The sequence below is a fragment of the Macaca thibetana genome, chromosome 17 (genome assembly GCF_024542745.1).
Source record: "Macaca thibetana thibetana isolate TM-01 chromosome 17, ASM2454274v1, whole genome shotgun sequence".
NCBI classification, from domain to species: Eukaryota; Metazoa; Chordata; class Mammalia; order Primates; family Cercopithecidae; genus Macaca; species Macaca thibetana.
In genome coordinates, this window is record NC_065594.1 from 80,451,073 (window position 1) to 80,473,229 (window position 22,157).

The 22,157-nt window shown below is 44.4% G+C and overlaps 1 protein-coding gene across 7 annotated transcripts in view; it reads right to left on the reverse strand.

Annotated features, from left to right (window-relative positions):
• Positions 1-22,157, reverse strand: part of TMTC4 (transmembrane O-mannosyltransferase targeting cadherins 4) — a 70,342-nt gene that overhangs the window by 26,958 nt on the left and 21,227 nt on the right. For 6 of the 7 annotated variants that reach the window (XM_050765970.1, XM_050765972.1, XM_050765969.1 and 3 more), the window contains 6 exons: positions 10,577-10,677; positions 6,344-6,436; positions 5,952-6,116; positions 4,943-5,145; positions 3,443-3,614; positions 2,917-3,048 (listed from right to left, as the gene is read on the reverse strand). In XM_050765970.1, coding sequence (XP_050621927.1) covers positions 2,917-3,048; positions 3,443-3,614; positions 4,943-5,145; positions 5,952-6,116; positions 6,344-6,436; positions 10,577-10,677 — 866 coding nt within the window. Of the gene's footprint in view, positions 1-2,916; positions 3,049-3,442; positions 3,615-4,942; positions 5,146-5,951; positions 6,117-6,343; positions 6,437-7,088; positions 7,263-10,576; positions 10,678-22,157 lie in introns of all 7 variants that reach the window. The other variant, XM_050765973.1, reaches the window with a different exon arrangement.

The window sequence follows — 22,157 nt, forward strand, 5'->3', positions numbered from 1 at the left end:
CAGACATCACCTGTGTTACACCCCCCTTATTTACTAGAGGCACCTGGGCACATGCATACCAGGTATCTCTTGAGCCACCTACATTATCAACCTAGATAATGTCAGTTTAATCTTGCTATGCCTCAGTTTCTCTCATCTGGGAAAACAGAGAAAATAATACCCTCTCTCTCTAAAAAGCTGAGTGACAGGATAACAGAGATGAATTATAGAGCCTTTGTAAAGAAATCTGAACTCCTTGTGATAAGGAACTCCACAAATAGAAGGGGCAATTACTATGATTCAAACAGTAAAGGAAAAACAAAGCAGATCTATTAATGTTTATGAAATTAAATCACAGGCAATTTATTTTTGGTAGCATAAAATAAATTGATAAGTCAGCAAATCAAACTAAAGATAAAAGCTGAAAGTAATTCATTATTTTATCTAAGTCTCTTAACTGTAAAATATGAACGAGAGATTTTAGTCTAAGAAAAAGATAAGTAGCCAGTATCTCTTATATATTATTCTTTACTTAAGGTTCATAATAAGATGTCAACTATTCATTAGTTTTGTTTACATAATTTTGTCTGAAATCATTCTTTCCCTTAAATATGGAACATACACATGAAACAGATCCAGAGAGTGCCCCGTCTCCACCCAGAAGGACTGCATTTAAGCAATCTAGGCAGCTCTTATTCTGAGGACCTAAGACAGAATGAATCATTATTTAATGATAATAATCTATACTAACAGGAGATTCTTCTAACCTAACTCCCTTGGCCCTCATTTTGAGCAAATAGCATTCTACTCAACATAATGCAAAACCCAAACTGAAATGAGCCTACAAAAGCTAACACTTGGCTGGGCGCGGTGGCTCATGCCTATAATCCCAGCACTCTGGGAGGCCGAGGCTGGGCGAATCACGAGGTCAGGAGTTTGAGACCAGCCTGGCTAACATAGTGAAACCCCTTTTGTATTGTAAAAATACAAAAATTAGCCAGGCATGGTGGCGCACGCCTGTAGTCTCAGCTACTCAGGAGGCTGAGGCAGGAGAATCGCTTGAACCCGGGGTGGAGGTTGCAGTGAGCTGAGATCGCACCACTGCACTCCAGCCTGGACGACAGAGCGAGACTCCGTCTCAGAGGAGAAAAAAAAAAAAGCTAACACTTTCTGAGCACCTACTATGTGCTGGCACCGTGTGAGGGCATTTCAGTTCACTCAGCCCTAACCACAAACCCAGCAGATGGGTAGCATCCAATTCTGATAGAAAAGGGCATGAAAAGTTTTAAAAAGTGTAGTTTTGCCCAAAGAGGCACCAGCTAGTCAAGTGAAGAGCTTGGATTCATCAAGAATACAAGTGAAAAAATTCCTACCAGATTGCTTCAACTAAAAACATTGCCAATTTTAGAGTACAGTCACGCATTACTTAATGACAACAAGGATACATTCTGAGAAACGCATCGTCAGGTGATTTTGTCATTGTTTGAACATCATAGAGTGTACTTACACAACCCTAGATGGTACAGCCTGCTACACACCTAGGCTATGTGCGGTCTAGCCTGCTGCTCCTAGGCCAGAAACCTGTGTAGCGTGTGACTGTACTGAGTGCTGGAGGCAGCAGTAACACAGTGGTAAGGATTTGTGTATCTAAACATAGAAAAGAGGCAGTAAATATATTGGTCAGGGGCAGTGGCTCACGCAGCATCTGGGAGGCTGAAGTGGGTGGATCACTCGAGGTCAGGAGTTCAAGATCAGCTTGGCCAACATGGTGAAACCCTGTCTCTACTAAAAATACAAAAATTAGCTGGGTGTGGTAGCAGGCACCTGTAATCTAGCTACTCAGGAGGCTGAGGCAGGAGAATCCCTTGAAACCGGGAGGTGGAGGCTGCAGTGAGCCGAGATCACACCACTGGACTCCAGCCTGAGTGACAGAGTAAGACCCAGTTTCAAAAAAAAAAAAAAAAAAAAAAGGTATAATTTTATGGGACCATGGTCATATATACGCTATATGCAGTCTGCTGACTGAAACATTGTTACATGGCACATGACTGTATGTACATTTATGTTTACCTAATCTGACCCCCAAAAAATCACAAGCAGGGGACCCAAAGGTGACAAAAATGTGTACTATTGTGCAGCACATAGCATAATTTAAACTTCCTGAACCAAATTATTGCCAATTTGTAGGTATTACCACCCCTTTAAATTATAGCTTGAAGGAGGCTAGTTAATGCTATCACTAGAGAGTGGTTTTTGAAAAGTGTGCTCTAGACGTCAGAATCTGTGCCGTGGCTACCCTCAGTCTGAATACGCAATGTCACCTCCCCTGAAGCTACTTCAAAGGATGAGTAGATCATCTGGAAGATGAGTAAGACCTCATTAGAGTCATCTGTTTCATTGATATTGTCTGCTTTTAAATGATTTCTTTTCAATTTTGGCTGAGTGGAATTTTATTTTATTTTATTTTTTTTTTTTTGAGACGGAGTCTCGCTCTGTCGCCCAGCCCAGGCTGGAGTGCAGTGGCGCGATCTCGGCTCACTGCAAGCTCCGCCTCCCGGGTTCACGCCATTCTCCTGCCTCAGCCTCCCGAGTAGCTGGGACTACAGGCGCCCACAACCGCGCCCGGCTAATTTTTTGTATTTTTAGTAGAGACGGGGTTTCACCGTGGTCTCGATCTCCTGACCTTGTGATCCGCCCGCCTCGGCCTCCCAAAGTGCTGGGATTACAGGCGTGAGCCACCGCGCCCGGCCGGCTGAGTGGAATTTTAATGAATCTTATCAAAATCATTAAAAAAACACACACACAACAAAGAAAAACCCAAGTATTCGGTCATGTCTTACATTAAATACTGTACGACAGGAAATGTTCTTATTCAGCCCAAGAACTTAACAGATATCCTAGTAAGGTCTCTTTAAAAGAAATGTGGCAGCTAGGTACCTTGGCATTGAGGGGACACACAGACAGAGCGCTTCTGAAAAGCTGTTCCTCACTCCGCCACTGGCCGCTGCGCACCACGCATCTCAGCATGTTGATGAGTAAGATCCCCAGCACGACAGCAGCAATCAGTTTCTTAGGACAGAGAGACACGGTAAATGTCACCGGTGAGATGCGTCCAGTCGTTTTGTCCATCAATCAACACCACTCTCGGTTGATACCTTTTTTTTTTTTTTTTTTTGAGACGGAGTCTCACTCTGTTGCCCAGGCTTTTGTGCAGTGGCGCGATCTCGGCTCACTGCAAGCTCCGCCTCCCGGGTTTACGCCATTCTCCTGCCTCAGCCTCCCGAGTAGCTGGGACTACAGGCGCCCCCCACCTCGCCCGTCTAAGTTTTTGTATTTCTAGTAGAGACGGGGTTTCCCCATGTTGGCCAGGATGGTCTCGATCTCTTGATCTCGTGATCCACCGCCTTGGCCTCCCAAAGTACTGGGATTACAGGCGTGAGCCATCGCGCCCGGCGGCTGGTACCTTTTTCTTGGTATGTTTGCTCAGGGCTCCAAATCCAAAAGTCAGCAGCACACAGTACCCAACACTGGGGAGGTAGAGGACTCGCTCCGCGACCACGAAGCCCACTCGGAAGAACAGGTTACTCGCGGGGAGAAATGGGATAATGAGAAATCCCAGGCCCAGAGTAAGGATCCTGGATGATGAAAAGTATTTAAATAAATGGCTATTTCCAGACTTCTCAAGAAAAACGTCCTACTCCACATTAAATTAATGCTAAAGACCTTTTCTTTTCCATGGCATCAACAGAGAAAAGATATTGTTTCAGCCAAAGGATATCATCGGTAGAGAGAGTTTAGCATGTGGCAGCATGTGGATAAGGCATAAAAATGTTCCTCAGGCACTTCACAGCGAGTCTAAGGGTAAAACTTAAAAGCTATACAATTTGTATGGAGAAAGTTAGAACGACCACATTTCTGAGGCCTTACTAATTCCTCTACTCCTTACTATGCCTCAACCCGTTTAGGTACTGAACAGTTCAGTGGACACTGTAGGTCTCAATTAATTCAAAAACTGTCCCAATCAGTTTTCATGGGGGAAAAATTTTCCTCCAAAATGTAATGAGAGTAATAACTGAAGCAGTTTAAAGTTTATGAAATCTGAAATAAACAAATACCATTGTTTGGTTGCTACGTCACCATAAATTTCAGTCAGGGAGATACGAAGCTGAGCACTGAAACACTTCTAGAACCACTCGATCATTCCCAATGTCCCCTGTGATGCAAGAGGATAAACTAAGACTCTAGGTCCATTTTGGTGGCTCCTTCCTGGGCCCTGTGGCTACAGTATTTCTTTAAAAATCCCATTTCCTGTGGATAACGGAACGGGGACGAAAGTTTGTGGCTCTTTAGAATTACCAACCGATTTAAGACACAGGTAAATGTAAAACTTAATTTATTTTGAGAAATTACTAATTCCATAAACACTTAGGCTTAAAAGAAATCACCTTAAACAGTTTTCTTTTTCATGAAACACATTTGTTTTCCCCAATTATTTTCTCAATAACTTTTTTTTTTTCCCATCAAGAAAGAACAGTCTCTTTGGGGCAGTGGCTTGTTTTGTCCCCAGCAACAACAGAAGGAATCACGGCAGCGTTCACTGGGGTGTTTTAAGGAAGAATTGTGCAATAATGGGCACAACACACATCAATTACACTCTCTGTTCTGACCGTAAATTACTCTTTACCACCTATGGCGAAAAGGATCGCAAAATGCTACTTCCCGGGGAAAGGGGGAGGGAGGGATGAAGCAGTCATCCGTAGCCCCTCTTCCAGCCTCGCTCCCCACCGGTGGAAGCCAGCCATGGATTCCGAATGGTGGAACTCATCCTAGCCATAAATATGCATTTGAAACAAATGTCCTTAGATGTGACTTCCACAAAATCGTTAAAATGATCAGCGCAGGATTTCACAAAACGCTTCTGACTCAACCAGCGTGGAACTTAAGATTCAGTGCTGCCTCTTACCTTCTCTTGTGGCCGTCTTCAGAGCACAGGGCTTGGCATATTAGGCCAATTAGGCAGAACCAGAGTGCTGCAAGTGCAATTACCCTCCAGTCACTGACGGACTTAATGAGGGGGATGCAGCCCATTGACCAATCAAAACACAGCCACCAGGGACACAGCAGCAGCCAGGCATTCAATGAATAGTAGTAATTGTAGTTTATGGCCTGTCGGTCAAAAGGAAAACAAACATTTATTTGATACTGAACTTAAAAAACATATATATACGCACTAACTTCACTTTTGAGGCACTCATATGCTTCTGTTCAATGAAAGCAGTTGTATCAACTAAAATGTTGCCAACTTGTATTACAAGTTGTAATACAGGCTGTAGTCTGTAATGTGTTAAATGCATTCAGATTTTGGTATATAAAAATATGGCAAAGCCACCAGACTACGCAATACATTCATTATATTTCTGGCCAAGCTATGATCTCTTTGCTGCCTGAAGCCCATGACCTCTGAAATCTGAGGCCCCAGGGTCACCTGTGCACCCAATAACATAACAGGGTTCGATGGCTGTTCTCTTGATTTTGGTCTCTATGAAATGCACAGCTAAGAATTTGTGGCTTGATACTCCTGCCTTTAGAAAAAAGGCAAATCTAAAAGAATAGTCTTATACCACTAGTCTTCTAAAGATACCAAGAAGGTTATATATTTAGTCTTAACCCAGCCGCAGGGTTAGGGAGCCCTTTCACGGGACTGGCAAGGACCCTTATGTGAGAAGGAACCACCCGCTTTACTCCTCGTTAGAACAGAAATGCGAAGAGCTTCCGCACGCCCTTTCAAGCCCCTCAGGAAGACCTGCTTTCATCCCAGAACATCTTCAGTGATCGCAAACAAACATGGAGGTGGCCCGTGTATTGGGGAGTCTGTTGGCGTGGAGGGGAGTGAGACGAGGAGGAGGGGTGAGGGATCTGGGAATCTGGTGGGGGAAGAAAACAGTCCAGGGAGTGGCAGGCTCAGAACTCACCCTCACCAGCATGCTGTCAGCAAAGGACGCCGGGTTGTCCACCTCGGTGAAGGCCGGCGGGCCCGTGCCCATGATCCTCCAGCGCACATAGAGCATCCCAGCCCCTCCGGAGGTGAGCAGGGTCATTCTGAAGAGGAGGCCCCCGTTCCTGAGCATGCTGAGACTCTGCAAGGACACCGCAAAGCCCCAGAGGTGGCTGATTTTCAAATAAAAGTGTGGCTGAGCCAGGTACAGATGTGCAGCAATTCTGCCTGAACTACTTCAACACCGTGCTTTAAAAGGTTGGTTATTGTAGAATTCAGAATCACAAGGAATATTTGAAAATGGCATTTTAAATCAGCTGGTACTTGACATTTTCCATGTCTGGGCTGGAGATAAAAGTGCAGACTCACCTCTAATGACTTGTCCTTATGCAGTACCTTCTGGACAATTTCCAGAACATTGAATTTGCCTATCACCAAGATGTCAAATACTGCATTCAAACCCTAAGAAAGCAAAGCAAGACAATCAGCCACAGGAGAGTGTGGCTCTGTTAGGCAGCAATTAGACTTCACAATTTCATTACTCCATCTAGACAAGGAACACATAATCACGGAAGACCTCTGCAGCTCTCTAAAAAACCACAAAACAGCCCTCCTCCGTTTCTATGAAATTAGCTCAAGGTAATAGATCATATTTATTATTTAGTAAGCCCCTGATAGTAATGATTTCACAGTCTACATGTAGGGGTTCTACAAGATTCAGGATAACTAGAAATTTGGGATTCCTAGGAAAAGCCCTCAAGAGATCCCTCCCCCCCACTTTTTTTGGTCACTATAAAACAGTCCTTTAGTTCATGCAACAGAGTGTTTTCCTGGGCAGTAATCATACTGGAAGATAAAGGCAGCCATCAACCTCAAACACCCAGCCACGTAAGTGAACCTTAAGTGCCAGTGGACTTCGGCATCTTTAGAAACAGGATGAACATACATGATAATCTCTGATGGAGCTCTGGAGATCTCTTGTGCAGAAATCTAGTTGTCTGGTAGTTTTCTCCCTCGGTTACAGCTAGATGACATCTCCCAGCCTCCCCTGCAGTTAAGCTAGGTCGCGGGGCTGAGTTCTAGCCTTATGGAATGTGGGAGAAGTGACATGTACCATTTTGGAGGTTTGGTTGTAAAACTTGGGCACACATTCCCACATGGTTTCCCCTTCCAGCTGGCTGGAATGGAGATGCCCAAGGTGACTTTGGAAACCACACATTGATGAGAGCAGGCCTTTGCCAGGTGGGGCCGTGGTGTGGAGGATGGCTACCTCTATTAATTTACAGCTCTGCCCATGACCCATGAAGGGAACAACAACTTCAATTAGCTGTCCACCTATGTTAACAGTTTCCAGTTGCACCACGATAGTTACTTTCTAGCAGGTAAAATTAAACCTGTAGTTACAGGCGAAAACAGAGATGGGCCTTGGATTCTATTCTCTCTCCTGCAATGGACTTTCTACAAATGTCACTGCTGCAGGCAACGTCATCGACAGAACTCCCTGCTCAATCTGGATAACGTGGTCTGCACATGCTCGGTGGATATAGTTAGAGCTGCCCCTAAATGACTTGGGTCTCTTTAATATGCTCTTCTTTGCAGCAAAGGAGATCACACATCATCAGAAGTCAGTGGTAATTTGTGGTTTTCAGAGCAAGGATGACATCCCTACTTAACCCTCTCCCGGAAATGCTGGGAGCCACTAATTATCCGATACATGGGCCAGTGCTGGGTTAATCAGTTCAAAGAATCCTGATTTTATTCACCCATGTGAGACATGATCTTAGTGGGCCACAGAAGACGGTTTCCGCCTGGTTGAAAACCACTTTCTAGAAGGCAGATGCTCCCTGTGTAGCAGCCACTGTCTTCTCACAGTCTTCCTGTGAGCTGCAGGACAGTTACCAAGGGATGGCAGGGTCATGTGGTGAACAGGCCTGAGCCAAACACAAGACTGCCCCCTTCCCTCTTAAATGCTTCACCAAAATGGCCCCATTTTAATCCAATTTTGAGAATAGCTACTTTCCACTGTATCTTTATTCATGTAAATTCAACCGAATTCTCTCCTGCTCCTGAAAAACAGCACAGAGGAGGCCTGGTGCAGTGGCTCACGCCTGTAATCCCAGCACTTCGGGAGGCTGAGGCGGGCGGATCACCTGAGGTCAGGAGTTTGAGACCAGCCTGGCCAACATGGTAAAACCCCGTCTCCACTAAAAATACAAAAATTAGTCGGGCGTGGTGGCACATGCCTGTAATCCCAGCTACTCGGGAGGCTGAGGCAGGAGAATCGCTTGAACCTGGGAGGCGGAGGTTGCAGTGAGCTGAGATTGCACCACTGCACTTCGGCGAGAGTGACAAGAGAGAACCCTGTCTCGAATAAAAATAAAAATAAAAAATAAAATAAAATAAAATACTGCACAGAGGAGCCTCCTGAGGACCTTGTGGAAGGAAATTCTTACTCAGCAGGCCTGGGAAGGGGGTGGGGCCTGGGATCCTGAATTCCCAACACGCTCCCAGATATTGCTGATGCTTCTGGTCCTCAAACCACACTTCATATTAGGGAAAGGTTCTAAAACCAGTGGTTCTCAGGGAGGGTTGTGCCCCCCAGGGGGTGTGGCACTGTCTGGAGACATTTTAGGTTGTCACAACTGAGAGGTTCCACTGGCACCCAGTAGGTAGAGGCCAGGGACGCCGCTAAACATCCCACAAAGCCCAGAACAGCCCCCACGAGAAAGAATTGTCTGCTGTAAAACATTAATAGTGCCAAGGTTGAGAAACACTGTTTTAGAGCAAATTTAAAGAAAATTAACTCATGAAATTCAAGTATCTTTCCACGGTAATTCTCCCTATGCCATCTCCTTGCTAGCTTAATATTAATAGATACAACCTAATACAACCACTGATTTTTGCCTTGACTTGTATCAAGCCCCAAACGGCTTTAATTGTTCTTTCCTTTCCAAGCTATTTCTATATGATCATTCTAATCCCACGACTCGGCCAGGCGCGATGGCTCATGCCTGTAATCCCAAGGCTAGGAGTTTGAGACCAGCCTGGCCAACACAGGGAGACCCAATCTCCACAAAAAAATTTTAGAAAATTAGCCGGGGTGGTGGCACGCACCTACAGTACCAGCTACTTGGGAGGCTGAGGTGGGAGGATCGTTGAGGCTGCAGTGAGCTATAATCGTGCCACCGCCCTCCAGCCGGGGTGACAGAGCGAGACTCTGTCTCGAAAAAAAAAAAAGGAGAAAAAATTCCACATCTTTCCATTTTTCTACCTCTGTTCACAACCTTAATTTCTATATTTTCTTCTAATAATGTAAAGCAGCAAACTGGTTAGAATGGAGAAAAAGAAAAAAGGATTTCAACACTTTTCCTTTCCTGGGTCTTTAATCCTAGCATCTACTCAGATCAGACTGAAAAGGTAGATGTCTTTCCGCTTCAGAGAGCTCTCTCCCCCACCCCCTCGATGCTGCCGGTGGAAGCCGAGGTACAGGTTCTCTCCAGGAAAACAACGTACCCCAAGAGAATACAGTGTATGCACCATATTACACAGAGAGAGACTTCAAGGCTCGAAGTTAAAACACGTGATTACTCGGCACATCTGGCATAAAAAGTCTTCTGAGAACAAAGTCCCACTAGAAACATTAGCAGCATTACAGATTCTCCTTTAAATACTAGTTAGTAATCTTTTAATTTCAGGTCAAACATTTGTGACCATGGAACATTTTGGTTCCAGCGTTGCTTGAAGTTGCACTTGGGTAATGGTTAACTATAACCATAGGTAACCGCTGGCGGTGGGGGAATGATGAGAAGAGAGACAGAATGTGTGTGCACGTGAGGCTTTGAGTGGCTGCAAAACTCTTGTTCCTTCATCTCTTACTTTTTTTTTTTTTTTTTTGACACATAGTTTCGCTGTTGTTGTCCAAGCTGGAGTGCAATGGCACGATCTTGGCTCACTGCAACCTCCGCCTCCCAGGTTCAAGCGATTCTCCTGCCTCAGCCTCCTGAGTAGCTGGGATTATACGCATGTGCCACTGCACCTGGCTAATTTTATATTTTTAGTAGAGATGGGGTTTCTCCATGTTGGTCAGGCTGGTCTCGAACTCCTGACCTCAGGTGATCCGCCCGCCTCGGCCTCCCAAAGTTCTGGGATTACAAGCGTGAGCCACGGTGCCCGGCCCTGTTTCTTCATTACTAAACTATCCGCCACCCTTTCTAGATCTGAGATCAAAACGATTGATGAGGTCAGTCCTAGGTGATCTAGGACTGCTGAAATATGTACTAGCATCCCAGAAAACTCAAACCATTCTTTTATCTTTTTCGATAGGGCCTCTCAAGAGGACTCATCGTGGCTCCCTGAGAACTCCTCATTCACCATTTCTCGCCAGTTGCACATGACTGTCAAGGAAGACAGTCAGTTCTCCATCTGAAATGCCAGAATTGTGACAGCGAAAGTCATTTGCCCAGAAAGGTCATCACCTCAGGCCAGCAATGGGATGAAGGCGTGGAGAATGCCACAAAGGCAGGGCCAGCCCCAGATGTCTTTATAGGAGGGAAAAGGATACACAGAAAAAGCAGGCCCCGGCGGCCATGTCGCGGCCCTCACCAGCACGGTGATCCCTTGCTCTTTGCACAGCATGGCCACTGCTCCTAGGAAGATACTCAGCAGCACCCAGAAGGTGGAAGAATACGTTCCCTCCTTGTTACCTGCCAATTAAGAGAAATGATCAGTGCAAAAGTCATGGAATGCAGCTCAGTTTTTTAGCATCAGGAACTAAAATTCTAAGCAAATACCTTAAACAACCGTAACTTAAAAACAGGGTTTGGGCTTCAGACAGCACTTCTCTGTGGGCAAGAGTGCATTAGACAATACCTTCTAAATGGTACATATGTCCCCTCTCAAAGCTCTCCCAAGGAGGTGCCCAGGGCCTTTGGGAGGCACCGTCATGAAGCCCTGGCCACAAAGACACCTCATGCCAGAGTCCCCATGCAGCAGGTACCTCGTTCCCAACCTACCAATCACCTGCGAGACCATTCTGATGAGTCTTTTTGAGAACTCCCACTGAGACTGCAAACAGTCCATTTGGTTTCAAAATGCCCCCAGTGGTCACTGCTGCTGTCATGATGGAGCTGCTGGGAAAGCCTCTGAGAATCTCCATTCCTCCTGGAATGGGAGTTCGGGCCCTCTGGACACCAGGTGGCTTAGAATGGATCTGCTCTGCTCCCTGTGTGGAACAGCTCCAACCTCTACCAAAGGGTGCACGGCCACTGACAGAGCTGGCGCCTATCTAGCACCTGGGACAGGTAAAGACACAGACCAGGCTGGGCTGCCAATCTGCACGGGGGCTCGAGCACCAACAAGAAGCCAAAACATCCCCAGATGTGTGAACACTGTAAGAAGCTGGGCTGGGCGGCAGCTCGAGTAACCACCGCTGGTCCCTAAGTGGCCTTCTGGGAGCAGGGTCTGGCTGTACACTGACTGGTCAGTGGTGTGTGCAATTTGGGGGCCAGAACTAAACTGCTAGGGAGGAGAGGGAAGCTGCATGGATACTCCTCTCTGTTGCGAAGCCCTCATTCTTCATCTAAATAAATAAGCCAACATATAAAAAAGACATCGGTATCAAGTGGGACAAAAGCGAACTTTCTTGGAGAATCCAATTGTTAGCTCGCCTGGCATTACTCGGTTCAATTCTACTTACAACTAGAACTCCCAGTCTGAATGCTTATGGCTCTACGTAAGCATCTAAATGCCAGCTGTGCCACTCACTGTGTGACACTGGGCAAGTGACTTTCACGGTCTCAAGGAACTCACCTATAACGTGGGGGCAACGTTACCAACCTCAGGATATATTTGAAAGGAAAAAATTACACAGGAACACCTGGTCATTTTTGTTAAACACTCATAAAGAATGCTTGCAAATGCAAAATATATCTCTATGACAACACATAAGAAATTGACTAGTTTCTAAGAAGTTCTAAAATGAAGAATTGGGGTAGAGGAGGAAGAAAGTTTACTTTTAGTCTTACTTTTCATTACATAACCTTCAGTACTCTTTACATTATCTTAACCATGTGCATGTATTAAAAAACTATGTTAAAAACTAAACATGTTAAAAATCACTTGGTATAATGCTGGGACTACAGAAATCATTTAATTAATGTTTGTGGCACTTGGGTCAGTCAAACCTGATCAGCTTAGAGGGAGATGCAATTTCCAATAGGGTTTTGATGCAGTAGTCAAGGGGGTGGCTGATCAGCCAAAATCTGCCAGACAACTGGATCGTGTAAAAAATACACCGTGAGCTCATTAAACTGCCTGCTGGGGAAATTAACAAGCGTTTGTGTGTGTCCTGCAGACCCTGCATGGAGGGACAGAAAAATACTTGTGAATACCTGAGACAGAATCAGCAACACACCAGGATGGAAGGCCTTCCTGTCCCAAAAACAACCAGTGCGTTCTGGCTTGGGGGTGGGAGGTGCTCCTTTTTTTCTTTTCTTTTTTTTTTTTTTAAGGCGGAGTCTCGTTCTGTTGCCCAAGCTGGAGTGCAGTGGCGTGATGTTGGCTCGCTGCAAGCTCTGCCTCCCGGGTTCATACCATTCTCCTGCCTCAGCCTCCTGAGTAGCTGGGACTACAGGCGCCCGCCACCACGCATGGCTAGTTTTTTGTATTTTTAGTAGAAACGGGGTTTCACCATGTTAGCCAGGATGGTCTCGATCTCCTGACCTCGTGATCCACCCACCTCGGCCTCCCAAAGCACTGGGATTACTGGCGTGAGCCATTGCACCCGGCTGGGAGGTGCTCTTAACCTCAAATGCTCTACATTGGGGTTGAGACCCTGTCAGGATGAGAAGGCCTGTCCCCAGCTGGGCCCCTGGCTCTCAATAAAGCATGAGCAGGACTAACTCCTGATGTGCCCAACACCTGCAGCCTGCAGGACCAGCTACACGGCTGGGCTGCTGGGACAGCCTCCTCACTCCCACACACGCTTCAGCGGCAGCAGAGACTCTGGCCCTTTCAGCTTTCTGGGGGAAGAATCTGTGTATCCAATTTCTAGATTTAAAATACAAACAAATGGAATAGCTATTATACAAAAAGTTGACTTGGCCATTATAGTTGAGGCACTTAGTTAAAAGCTTTTCACAAGGCCAACTGATCGACAGGAAAGCCTCTTAACTGAGATCCCATTGTCTCATGAAACACAATGAACATTCTTTTTTCTTTTTTTTTGAGATGGAGTATTGTCCTGTCACCCAGGCTGGAATGCAATGGCGCGATCTCACCTCACTGCAACCTCTGCCTCCCGGGTTCAAGAAACTCTCCTGCCTCAGCCTCCCGAGTAGCTGAGACTACAGGTGCACGCTACCATGCCTGGCTAATTTTTGTATTTTTAGTAGAGACGGGGTTTCACGATGTTGGCCAGTCTGGTCCCGAACTCCTGACCTTGTGATCCACCTGCCTAGGCCTCCAAAGTGCTGGGATTACAGGCATGAGTCGCTGAGCCCGGCCTGAACATTCTTGTTTTATGCCTTCCAATTATCTCTTTTGCCTTCAGGATAATGGTTCCTCTTCTGACACTGTGGCTTTAAAGGCCTTGCCGGGCCGGGCGCAGTGGCTCAAGCCTGTAATCCCAGCACTTTGGGAGGCCGAGATGGGTGGATCACGAGGTCAGGAGATCGAGACCATCCTGGCTAACATGGTGAAACCCCGTCTCTACTAAAAAATACAAAAAACTAGCCGGGCGAGGTGGCGGGCGCCTGTAGTCCCAGTTACTCGGGAGGCTGAGGCGGGAGAATGGCGTGAACCCGGGAGGCGGAGCTTGCAGTGAGCTGAGATCCGGCCACTGCACTCCAGCCCGGGCGACAGAGCGAGACTCCGTCTCAAAAATAAAAAAAATAAAAAATAAAAAAAAATAAAAAAAATAAAGGCCTTGCTGTAGTGGCCACCACGGGCCCTCTCCGGCCCCTCCCAGCACACACTCACTCCAGGCCCACCACCACTGCCCACTTGCAGGTTCTCACCTGGGTGTGCTTACTGAGTTCCCTTGGGGCAGAACAGTCCTGGAGGAATCCTACCCAATCAATAAAGCTGTTAAATGTCACTTATGCTGTGAAATGCCAAACCCCGCCCTCTCAGGCAGGTCTCTCTGCAATTCACTTGTTTCCTTCCTCAGTTAAAAGAGCAAACACCCCTGCTGTATGCACACCTGACTGCCCCGTGAGCAGGTGAGCCCCGTTCACCTCTCCATGTCCCTGACTGCCCCCCTAGATTAGGTTAGGCCCAGCTGTGGTGCTCTAAACTGCCCTGATCACAGTCTATCAAAACATTCCTCATGGAGTTTATCGCCAGCACTTGATTTTCTGTCATTCCCGAGTCAAGGTTCTCTCCACCTTGGCATTAATCACATGTGGGCTGCTTACTTTTTTTGGAGGGGGGTTGCCCTGTGCATCACAGGATGTTTAGCAGTACCCCCAGCTTCTACCCATCAGAGGCCAGTGGCACCACCCCCACAGCTCCCCTCAGTGGTGACAAACAAAAATGTCACAGATATTGTCAGATGTGAGTAGGGGCGTGGGGAGGGCAGGAAATCCCTCCCAGTTGAGAACCATTGCCCTAAACCAGTGCTACTCACAGGTGTATGGTTCACGAACCTGCACCCGGATCTTGTTAGACTCAGGCCCCAGATGAATCAGAAATTGAGGATGGGAATCAGTAATCAGCCTTTAACAAGCTTTCCAGGTGGCTCTGATGCTCCCTAAAGGCAGGGTGCACCCCCTTGAGAGTAAGCCTGCTCATGGCTGGACGGCTGGCACCACGCCTGGCTCGTAGGAGCAACTAAAAATTATTCTGACTGAATCAGCAGGCCCGACTGACTCTGGAAGGGCAGAACATGTTCAGTGAGTGAAGTGACTATCTACTCTCTATCAAAAGGGGTGCAATAAGCTTTGAGCTCCCGACAACTCATGGAAACGCAGGGGTCAACACTGCTTCTTAGAGGCTGTGCATCATCTCTCCTGCAAGGACGGAAATGCTGGAATCCCTTCTAAGATGCTTCCAGCAGGGGGCCACCTGGTCTTGACTTGAGGAACTTCAGTGATGGGGATTAATTTTCAAACCACAACCCGTTTCATTTTTAAACTCTGGGTTGCTAGATTATTCTAAATGCTGAGCCCAAGCCAGACTCCCTAAACTTCAGGCCTTAGCTGTGCCCTTGGGCAGTGCTGCTCCAAGTTGTTCAGGAGGCGTGGAGTCCAGAAGCCAGGATCCCTCCACTGAAAACCATTATACATGAGTATTCTTGGATCCATCAAGCAAAGGAAGGATCATTTCATTTGCAGAAAGTAATTACTTTCTATGTATCTAATGCCAAAAGATCACAATAAGGAGCCACAACAACAACAAAACCCTTTCAAATTACACGCAATTCCAACTTGAGCACTTACGGATTTATTGTTTCATGTGGGCATTTGCTAGCACTCATTGGCAGATAAGTATTGGCAGGCACTAAAGCTTTAAAAAAAATTACAGCCAAAATAACCCAAAAGCTAACAGATTGATGAATTATTTTAGGCTATGATTTGGGGAAAGGGCCACAAGCTTTAGGGGGAGAGCACAGCGTCCAGCTTACAAGTTCATGCCAGAGCCTGAGAAGTCCAGGCCTTCCGCCACATCATGAGAGATGGGGGGCTTTGTCCACTCAGTCTCAGGGTACAGCCCCTCTTCCCATGACACATTTTCCTGAGTCTGGGTCAAACTACCTTTAGGATTTTCTCCTATTAGCAGTTTATTTGCAAACAAAACTTTTAATTATAAATGACCTGATTAATTACCATGGGATCTCATCCAGAGATAAACAGGGCAAGAGACCCCGGGCCCCCACTGGCCACTCTAGACCCAGCATGAGGAGATGGTGCCATGGCTGGGCTCCATCCATTGATTTCAAGTTGACTAGGCGCTCGGCTCCATGGCTCACTAGAAACCAAATGGACACCCTCCACCCCACCCCATCCCACCAACCCGTTACCTGAATTGGGTTTTTGTAGGCTTCTCTCACTCTCAGAATGTGTTGGTACTTCTCAACTAAACATAATACATTCCCCAATGTAATAGTCTCTGTTCTTAATTTCAAAAGCAAGTTCCTTGGTTTTACATTTCTGCCTAGAAAAAAGGAATTATCTTGTATTTTTACTTGACTGTAACATAGATTAATTTTCCTCCATGGACTGGGAGGCCTTTGAAAAGAAAAACATTCCCAGTTCCTTCATTAAAAATGCCCAAAAGATGGCTCTTGAAAGCACCCTATTTACACAAAGCTAAATTATGACACAGACAGGAAAGTGATGGGCTCCTCTAGAATTCCTCTAGAGAAGAATTCTAGACATTCCTCTTATCTAGAATTTAAAATGGCTTTCTCCTTATAAGGCTAAACCAGAGGCTTAGTTGAAAACAGAAAAATAACAACTAGGAAACACAGCCTTCAGGTTTACTGATAACCTTCTCCCTAATCTCACCTCATAATTTCACCACATTCTCAAACTCTAAACCCCACCTCTCCCGTCCTCTATTGCAATTCTGACAGAAGAGTCCTATTGTTTTTCCTTAGACTTCCGATTTTGCTTCAAACGCACCCAGCATGAAAAGATATGAAAGATGAAGGTAATGTTTCTTTGCTGAAGAAGTGTCTTCAGTTTCAGCAATTATTAAATATTAAGTATCACTTCTCAAAACTGTGGCAATTTCAGATCAAAGGCAAAAGCTCGATGGTCAGAGATAAACCTAGTGAGCACCACATTCTAGACCCGCCACGGTCCAAGAAAGTAATAATTAGAGCTAACGAGTGCTTGAAATGTATCTAGACCCAGGTGGGATGTATTGTTAGTGTGGAATACACACCTGGTTTTGGAAGCTTAGTATGAAAAAAAGATGTGAACATTTTCATTTTTTTATATTGATTACATGTTGAAATTATAATTTTGATATATCAAGGCAAATAAAATATATTATTAAAATCCATCTCACCTGTTTCTTTTTAAAACATGGCTACCTCAAAGTTTTCAATTCCATGTATGGCTCCTGTTGTATTTCTATTGCATGGCAGTGTCTAGACCATGTGATCAAAGACCCAGCTCACAGGTGACATAGTGTGGACATTGCTATGTTTGTATGCAGCTCTGTCCTTGAAAACTCAGAAAATATGAAATGAGTTTGCCTATTTAAATCCAACTCTTTCTCCAATCCCTACCAGATTCGTCACTTGACAATTTTTGGTGTTTTTTTTGTTTTGTTTTGAGACAAGGTCTCATTCTTTTGCCCAGGCTGGAGTACAGTAGCGTGATCACAACTTACTGGAGCCTTGACCTCCCAGGCTCAAGCAATCCTCCGGCCTCAGCCTCCCAAGTAGCTGGGACCACAAGCACATGCCATCAGGCCTGGCTAATTTTTAAAAAATTTTTATTTTTGTAGAGAAAGGGGGTCTTACTATGTTGCCCAAGCTGGTCTCAAACTCCTGTGCTCAACTGATCCTCCCACTTTGACCTCTCCAAGTGCTGGGATTACAGGTGTGAGCCACTGTGCCCAGCTGCCACTCAGTATTTTATCCAGAGTCATAAGACGAAGCATGCACATAACTTTGAGTTCCCCAGAATCTAAATTGGAAAGCTTAATATTTTAAAACCATTTCATAAAAATGAAAGGGGCCCTCTTTATATATATGCAGTATATATGTGCATGAATGATAAACCAAGGCCAGCCCATACAGCGATGACAAAATGTTTCCACTTTTGGAGGTGAACAAAAAAGGCCTTACAAAAATTCAAGTGAAAAACTAGCTCTGAGTGTTTAGATGGCCCAGACTAGTGGACTTCTGGAAATATGACCTGCTCCACCAAAGTCTGGCCCACATAATTCCCCAAATTAAGATTTATTTTAAGCCTTAGTTTGTGAAGGTGACTAATGCTAATAATTATCAACATATAATCTAGTGGAATTTAGACTCTGTGCTTTTGTGACTATGTTCTTACACAGTAACAAATGCAAACCATTATTTTATTTCCAAGTTTGAGCATTTTAATAAGACAACTGAGACAGGTAACAGTAGTTCACCTTGCATATAGTGGGCACTCGAAAAGTATCTGTTGAATCAATAAATAGTTTCATTTATTTCTATGTCTATCAGAGTCTTACTATATTACATTTTTCTTGCAATTACGATATGTAATTTAATACCCAAAAGTTAATCATTTGCTCATTGTGGACAAATACTGCCAGAATTCAGGTCTTTTCACTTTCAATCTTTGAACCCCTTCACACTGGAAGAATCGCCATCATTAAGATATTCTTCTTTAAAATAAATAAATAAATAAATGAAAATTACATAAGAAATATTTAAAAACCATGGAGAAAATCAATAATTTTCATTTTAAATTTAGAAGTAACTGTTAAAAACAGTGCAAATAAATTCTGAGTGGCAGATGTCACCTTCAGCACAGCTGCGCTTATAAATATTTTTATTCAGAAACATCTTCCCCAGATTTAAAATTCTAACTTGTACATGGCTCTAGGTAAGCATCTGAGGACATCACTCTTCCCCAGCATTCTCTGTCTCCTCTCCATCAAGACTGTTAAATTTTAAGTACCAATGACCCAGGAGAGGATGGGAAAAACCAAAAACCATTTGGACACCATGCTGCCTCTCTCATCCTTTAAGAAGACAACTTGCTCTAGGATAATTACGCAGCATTAGCAAACATCAATAGTTTATGATCCAGAATTGACTAGAGACGTGCCTAGGCAACGTTCTTCTCGTTTCAGTATATTGTCTCTAGCATCTAAGAGAATTCACTCACTTGGGTAAATGGAGGCAAAGGCTAATGGAGTGAAGGGAGCACAGGGAAAAAAATGCAATGACAGAAAGACACTTGTCAGTGCTAACACCCACAAGTGCCAGCAGATGTGATCCATTTAATGAAGCATGTGCCTCGGATTTGGCACTCCTTTCCAGTGGGAAGATCTCCTTTCAGAAAAAGCATCACATTATACAAGTTACCCCTCTCCACCACTCTATGCCTGGCATCTCTGCCGCTCGAAACTGGCACGTCATGTTGTGTGTGGGAACCACGCCACCCCGACAGGTGGCCGCGACTCTCTCTCTGCCAGAGCAACACAATGAGCATCAGATTCACGTTCCAAAAGCTGGAACGACCGAGCCGTGCTTCTATGCACAGAATGAAAGAAGTCAGGCTTGCTGCTCTAAAACACGGGTCCATTTGGGGGAAAATCAAGCAATGAAGGAACCAAAGAAACAGGGAAAAGAGAATCTGCATGACTCCCACCGTCAGAATGCAGTCAGCAATGGCCCCAAATCTAAAACCAAGTGTCCTATCGGACATGAGTTAGCCAACTGCCCTATTTTGTAAGCAGTGTGATTCGATGTCAAAGAAAAACAGGTGTCTTTAATCAGAATGAAAATACGAGGGAATGATATCCCAAGAGTAAGAGTCACCCCATTTTAGTGCCTGAACTATACAGCTTAAGGTGAACTACACAGCTATAGAACTATACAGCTTAAGGGAAGCTATATAGCTTAAGAATAATGGAGATTTGAGATCCTGCCTTTGATATTATGAATAAGAATTTAGAACTTAAAATGATTGTTCTAGGTATATAGAAAATCCATCCCCCTCCGGAAAAGACTCTCTTCTCCCCACTATAAATGAGATTAAATTTCTCCTTTTGGTCTTAACTCCCATGAAACAAGTATTTTAAGGTATTAGTTTGGAAACGAAATTGTTTTGGCTATTCTAGCAAGTTTCATGTGCAGAGATGATCTGTTTCCAATCTGAAATACCAGGCTTTAAGAGAGATGTAAATACAAGATACCTCATTGTAAGAATAACACTTTTTGTTTTGGGCATTCAGAAGTAATACCCAGTGTGCCATTGATTTCATCTGACTTAGTGTTTTGTTTTGTTTTTTTTTAAGAAAATGCATGCTTCCTTTATAAGGAATCTACTTTTAAAAAATTCTGTTGCAAAGATCTTGCTAGACATTCTATTTATGCACCAAAAAAAAAAAAAAAAAAAAAAAAAAAAAAAAGAGGCAGAGTCCCAGAAATGTGAGTACATTCTTCATTTTCTGAAAATACTAGGATTCCAGAGGTTAGGACAGGACTGCTTGTGGATAAACTCAAGCAGTTAAAAATTGTCCAGAGCTTTATAATAAAGACATCCCATCCATAAAAAAAGTTAATGATGTTACCAAAAAAAATGCATTCTCTGAAAGAACTTATTAACTAGTTGAATCATTAATTTCAGAGTACTTAATTTTTTGTTCTCTTATAAAATAATATTAAATTTGTTCCTCTGATGTTAGGCCTTTCTTTGAATTTATGTTCAGATCCCAAAAGTACAAAGACCAGGGTTACTTTAAACCTGAAATTTAAACATTAAATAGCATTATTATTTGTATCTCAATAAATAATGGACTTGTCTACCACAAAAGAGTTAGTTTTTGTTCTCTGCTGAACATTTATAGACACGGGCACTTGGAACAAGAAATCACCACTGCAATGACAATAAATACATGTGTTTACCACTCGGCTTTTTGTACAATTTGTACTGACTAGATAGGGTAAAATAAAAACATGGCTGGAGGCTGAGGTAGGAGAATCGCTTGAACCTGGGAGGCAGAGGTTGCAGTGAGCCAAGATTGTGCCACTACATTCCAGCCTGGGCTACAAGAGCAAAACTCCATCTCAAACAACAACAACAACAACAAAAACCACAGAAAACACACACAAAAAACAATGCTGGGCACGGTGGCTCAGGCCATAATCCCAGCACTTTGGGAGGCTGAGGTGGGCAGATCACTTGAGGTCAGGAGTTCAAGACCAGCCTGGCCAACATGGCGAAACCCCGTCTTTACTAAAAACACAAAAATTAGCTGGGCATGTTGGCGGGTGACTGTAGTCCCAGCTACTTGGGAGGCTGAGGCAGGAGAATCACTTGAACTTGGGAGGCAGAGGTTGCAGTGAGCTGAGATTGCACCACTGCACTCCAACCTGGGCAACAGAGCAAGACTTGGTCTCAAAATAAATAAGTAAATAAACATGTGACTGTTTAAGATATCTCAAACTCCAAAGGAACAGAGCTCTTGATCCAAATGAAAATATATATACAATTGAATTTTCATTAGGATCAAGAGTTCTGTTTTGTTGTACTGAAGGAAATTTAATAGAAGATGAAGGAAATAAGTAGAATAAAGGCCATGGCCTCCCATTCTGCATAAACACACCATGAAAAGAAAGGATCCTTACTGAGTGCCTGCTATGAGGGGTACAGGAAGGAAAAAGTCAACAGGAAAGGAAGGAAAACCAGAATATTCTGCTCTGTAGACATTCTGAATCACGGAAGCTTTATTTTAATCAAAATATACTGGAGTTACGGTAAGCCCCTCAGGGGCATGAACTTTGTTGTTCTAGTCTTTGTATCCCCAGCACTGGAAACTGGACCTGGTACAAGAAACACCCTTAAAGTTTGATTAACTATTGGTGATGGAATGAATGACTAAAATCAGTAAGCCTTTCTACTATTTTAGAACAGAATCAGAAACCACGGCTTTTCACGAACACATTAACCAGAATTATTTTTGCATATGAGACTCTTACTGCTGCTTCTCTGTAAAGGTATTATTCATTTGTAGAAAGTTTTCTCCTCCTAGAAAAGACTCTTAAGCACCCTACGAACTTAATTGAACATTAACATGATGATGTTCAAGGATTATTCCAAGGAGTTGTCATCTATCAACAAAGAAGCACATTCTATTCTTAGCATGTTTAAAAAGGAGTATGGAAAATCAGAAACAGAAAAGTTGCTAAAAACAGTGCCTCTGCTAAGAGACTAGGAGAGGCTCCAGCAGATTTCATTAGCCCTGGTTCTGGGGTTGATCAGACAAAGGGAACTTTGGGAGTTGTGAGGAGGAGGGGAGAGACGGGCTGGCAGCGTGAGGGGCTGTTCTGATGTCGCTGGGCCAGGGAACGAGGTGGGTGGGGCTGGGTATCCAGTCCTGAGGTCCTGAAGTGACAGAGGGTGGGTCTCAGGGCACAGAACCTTGTTGGGGAGGGGTCAGAGACCTGCTCACATGTGGGACACAGGGGACTCCCCCAAGTAAGCTAGTCACCGTGTGTCTAAGG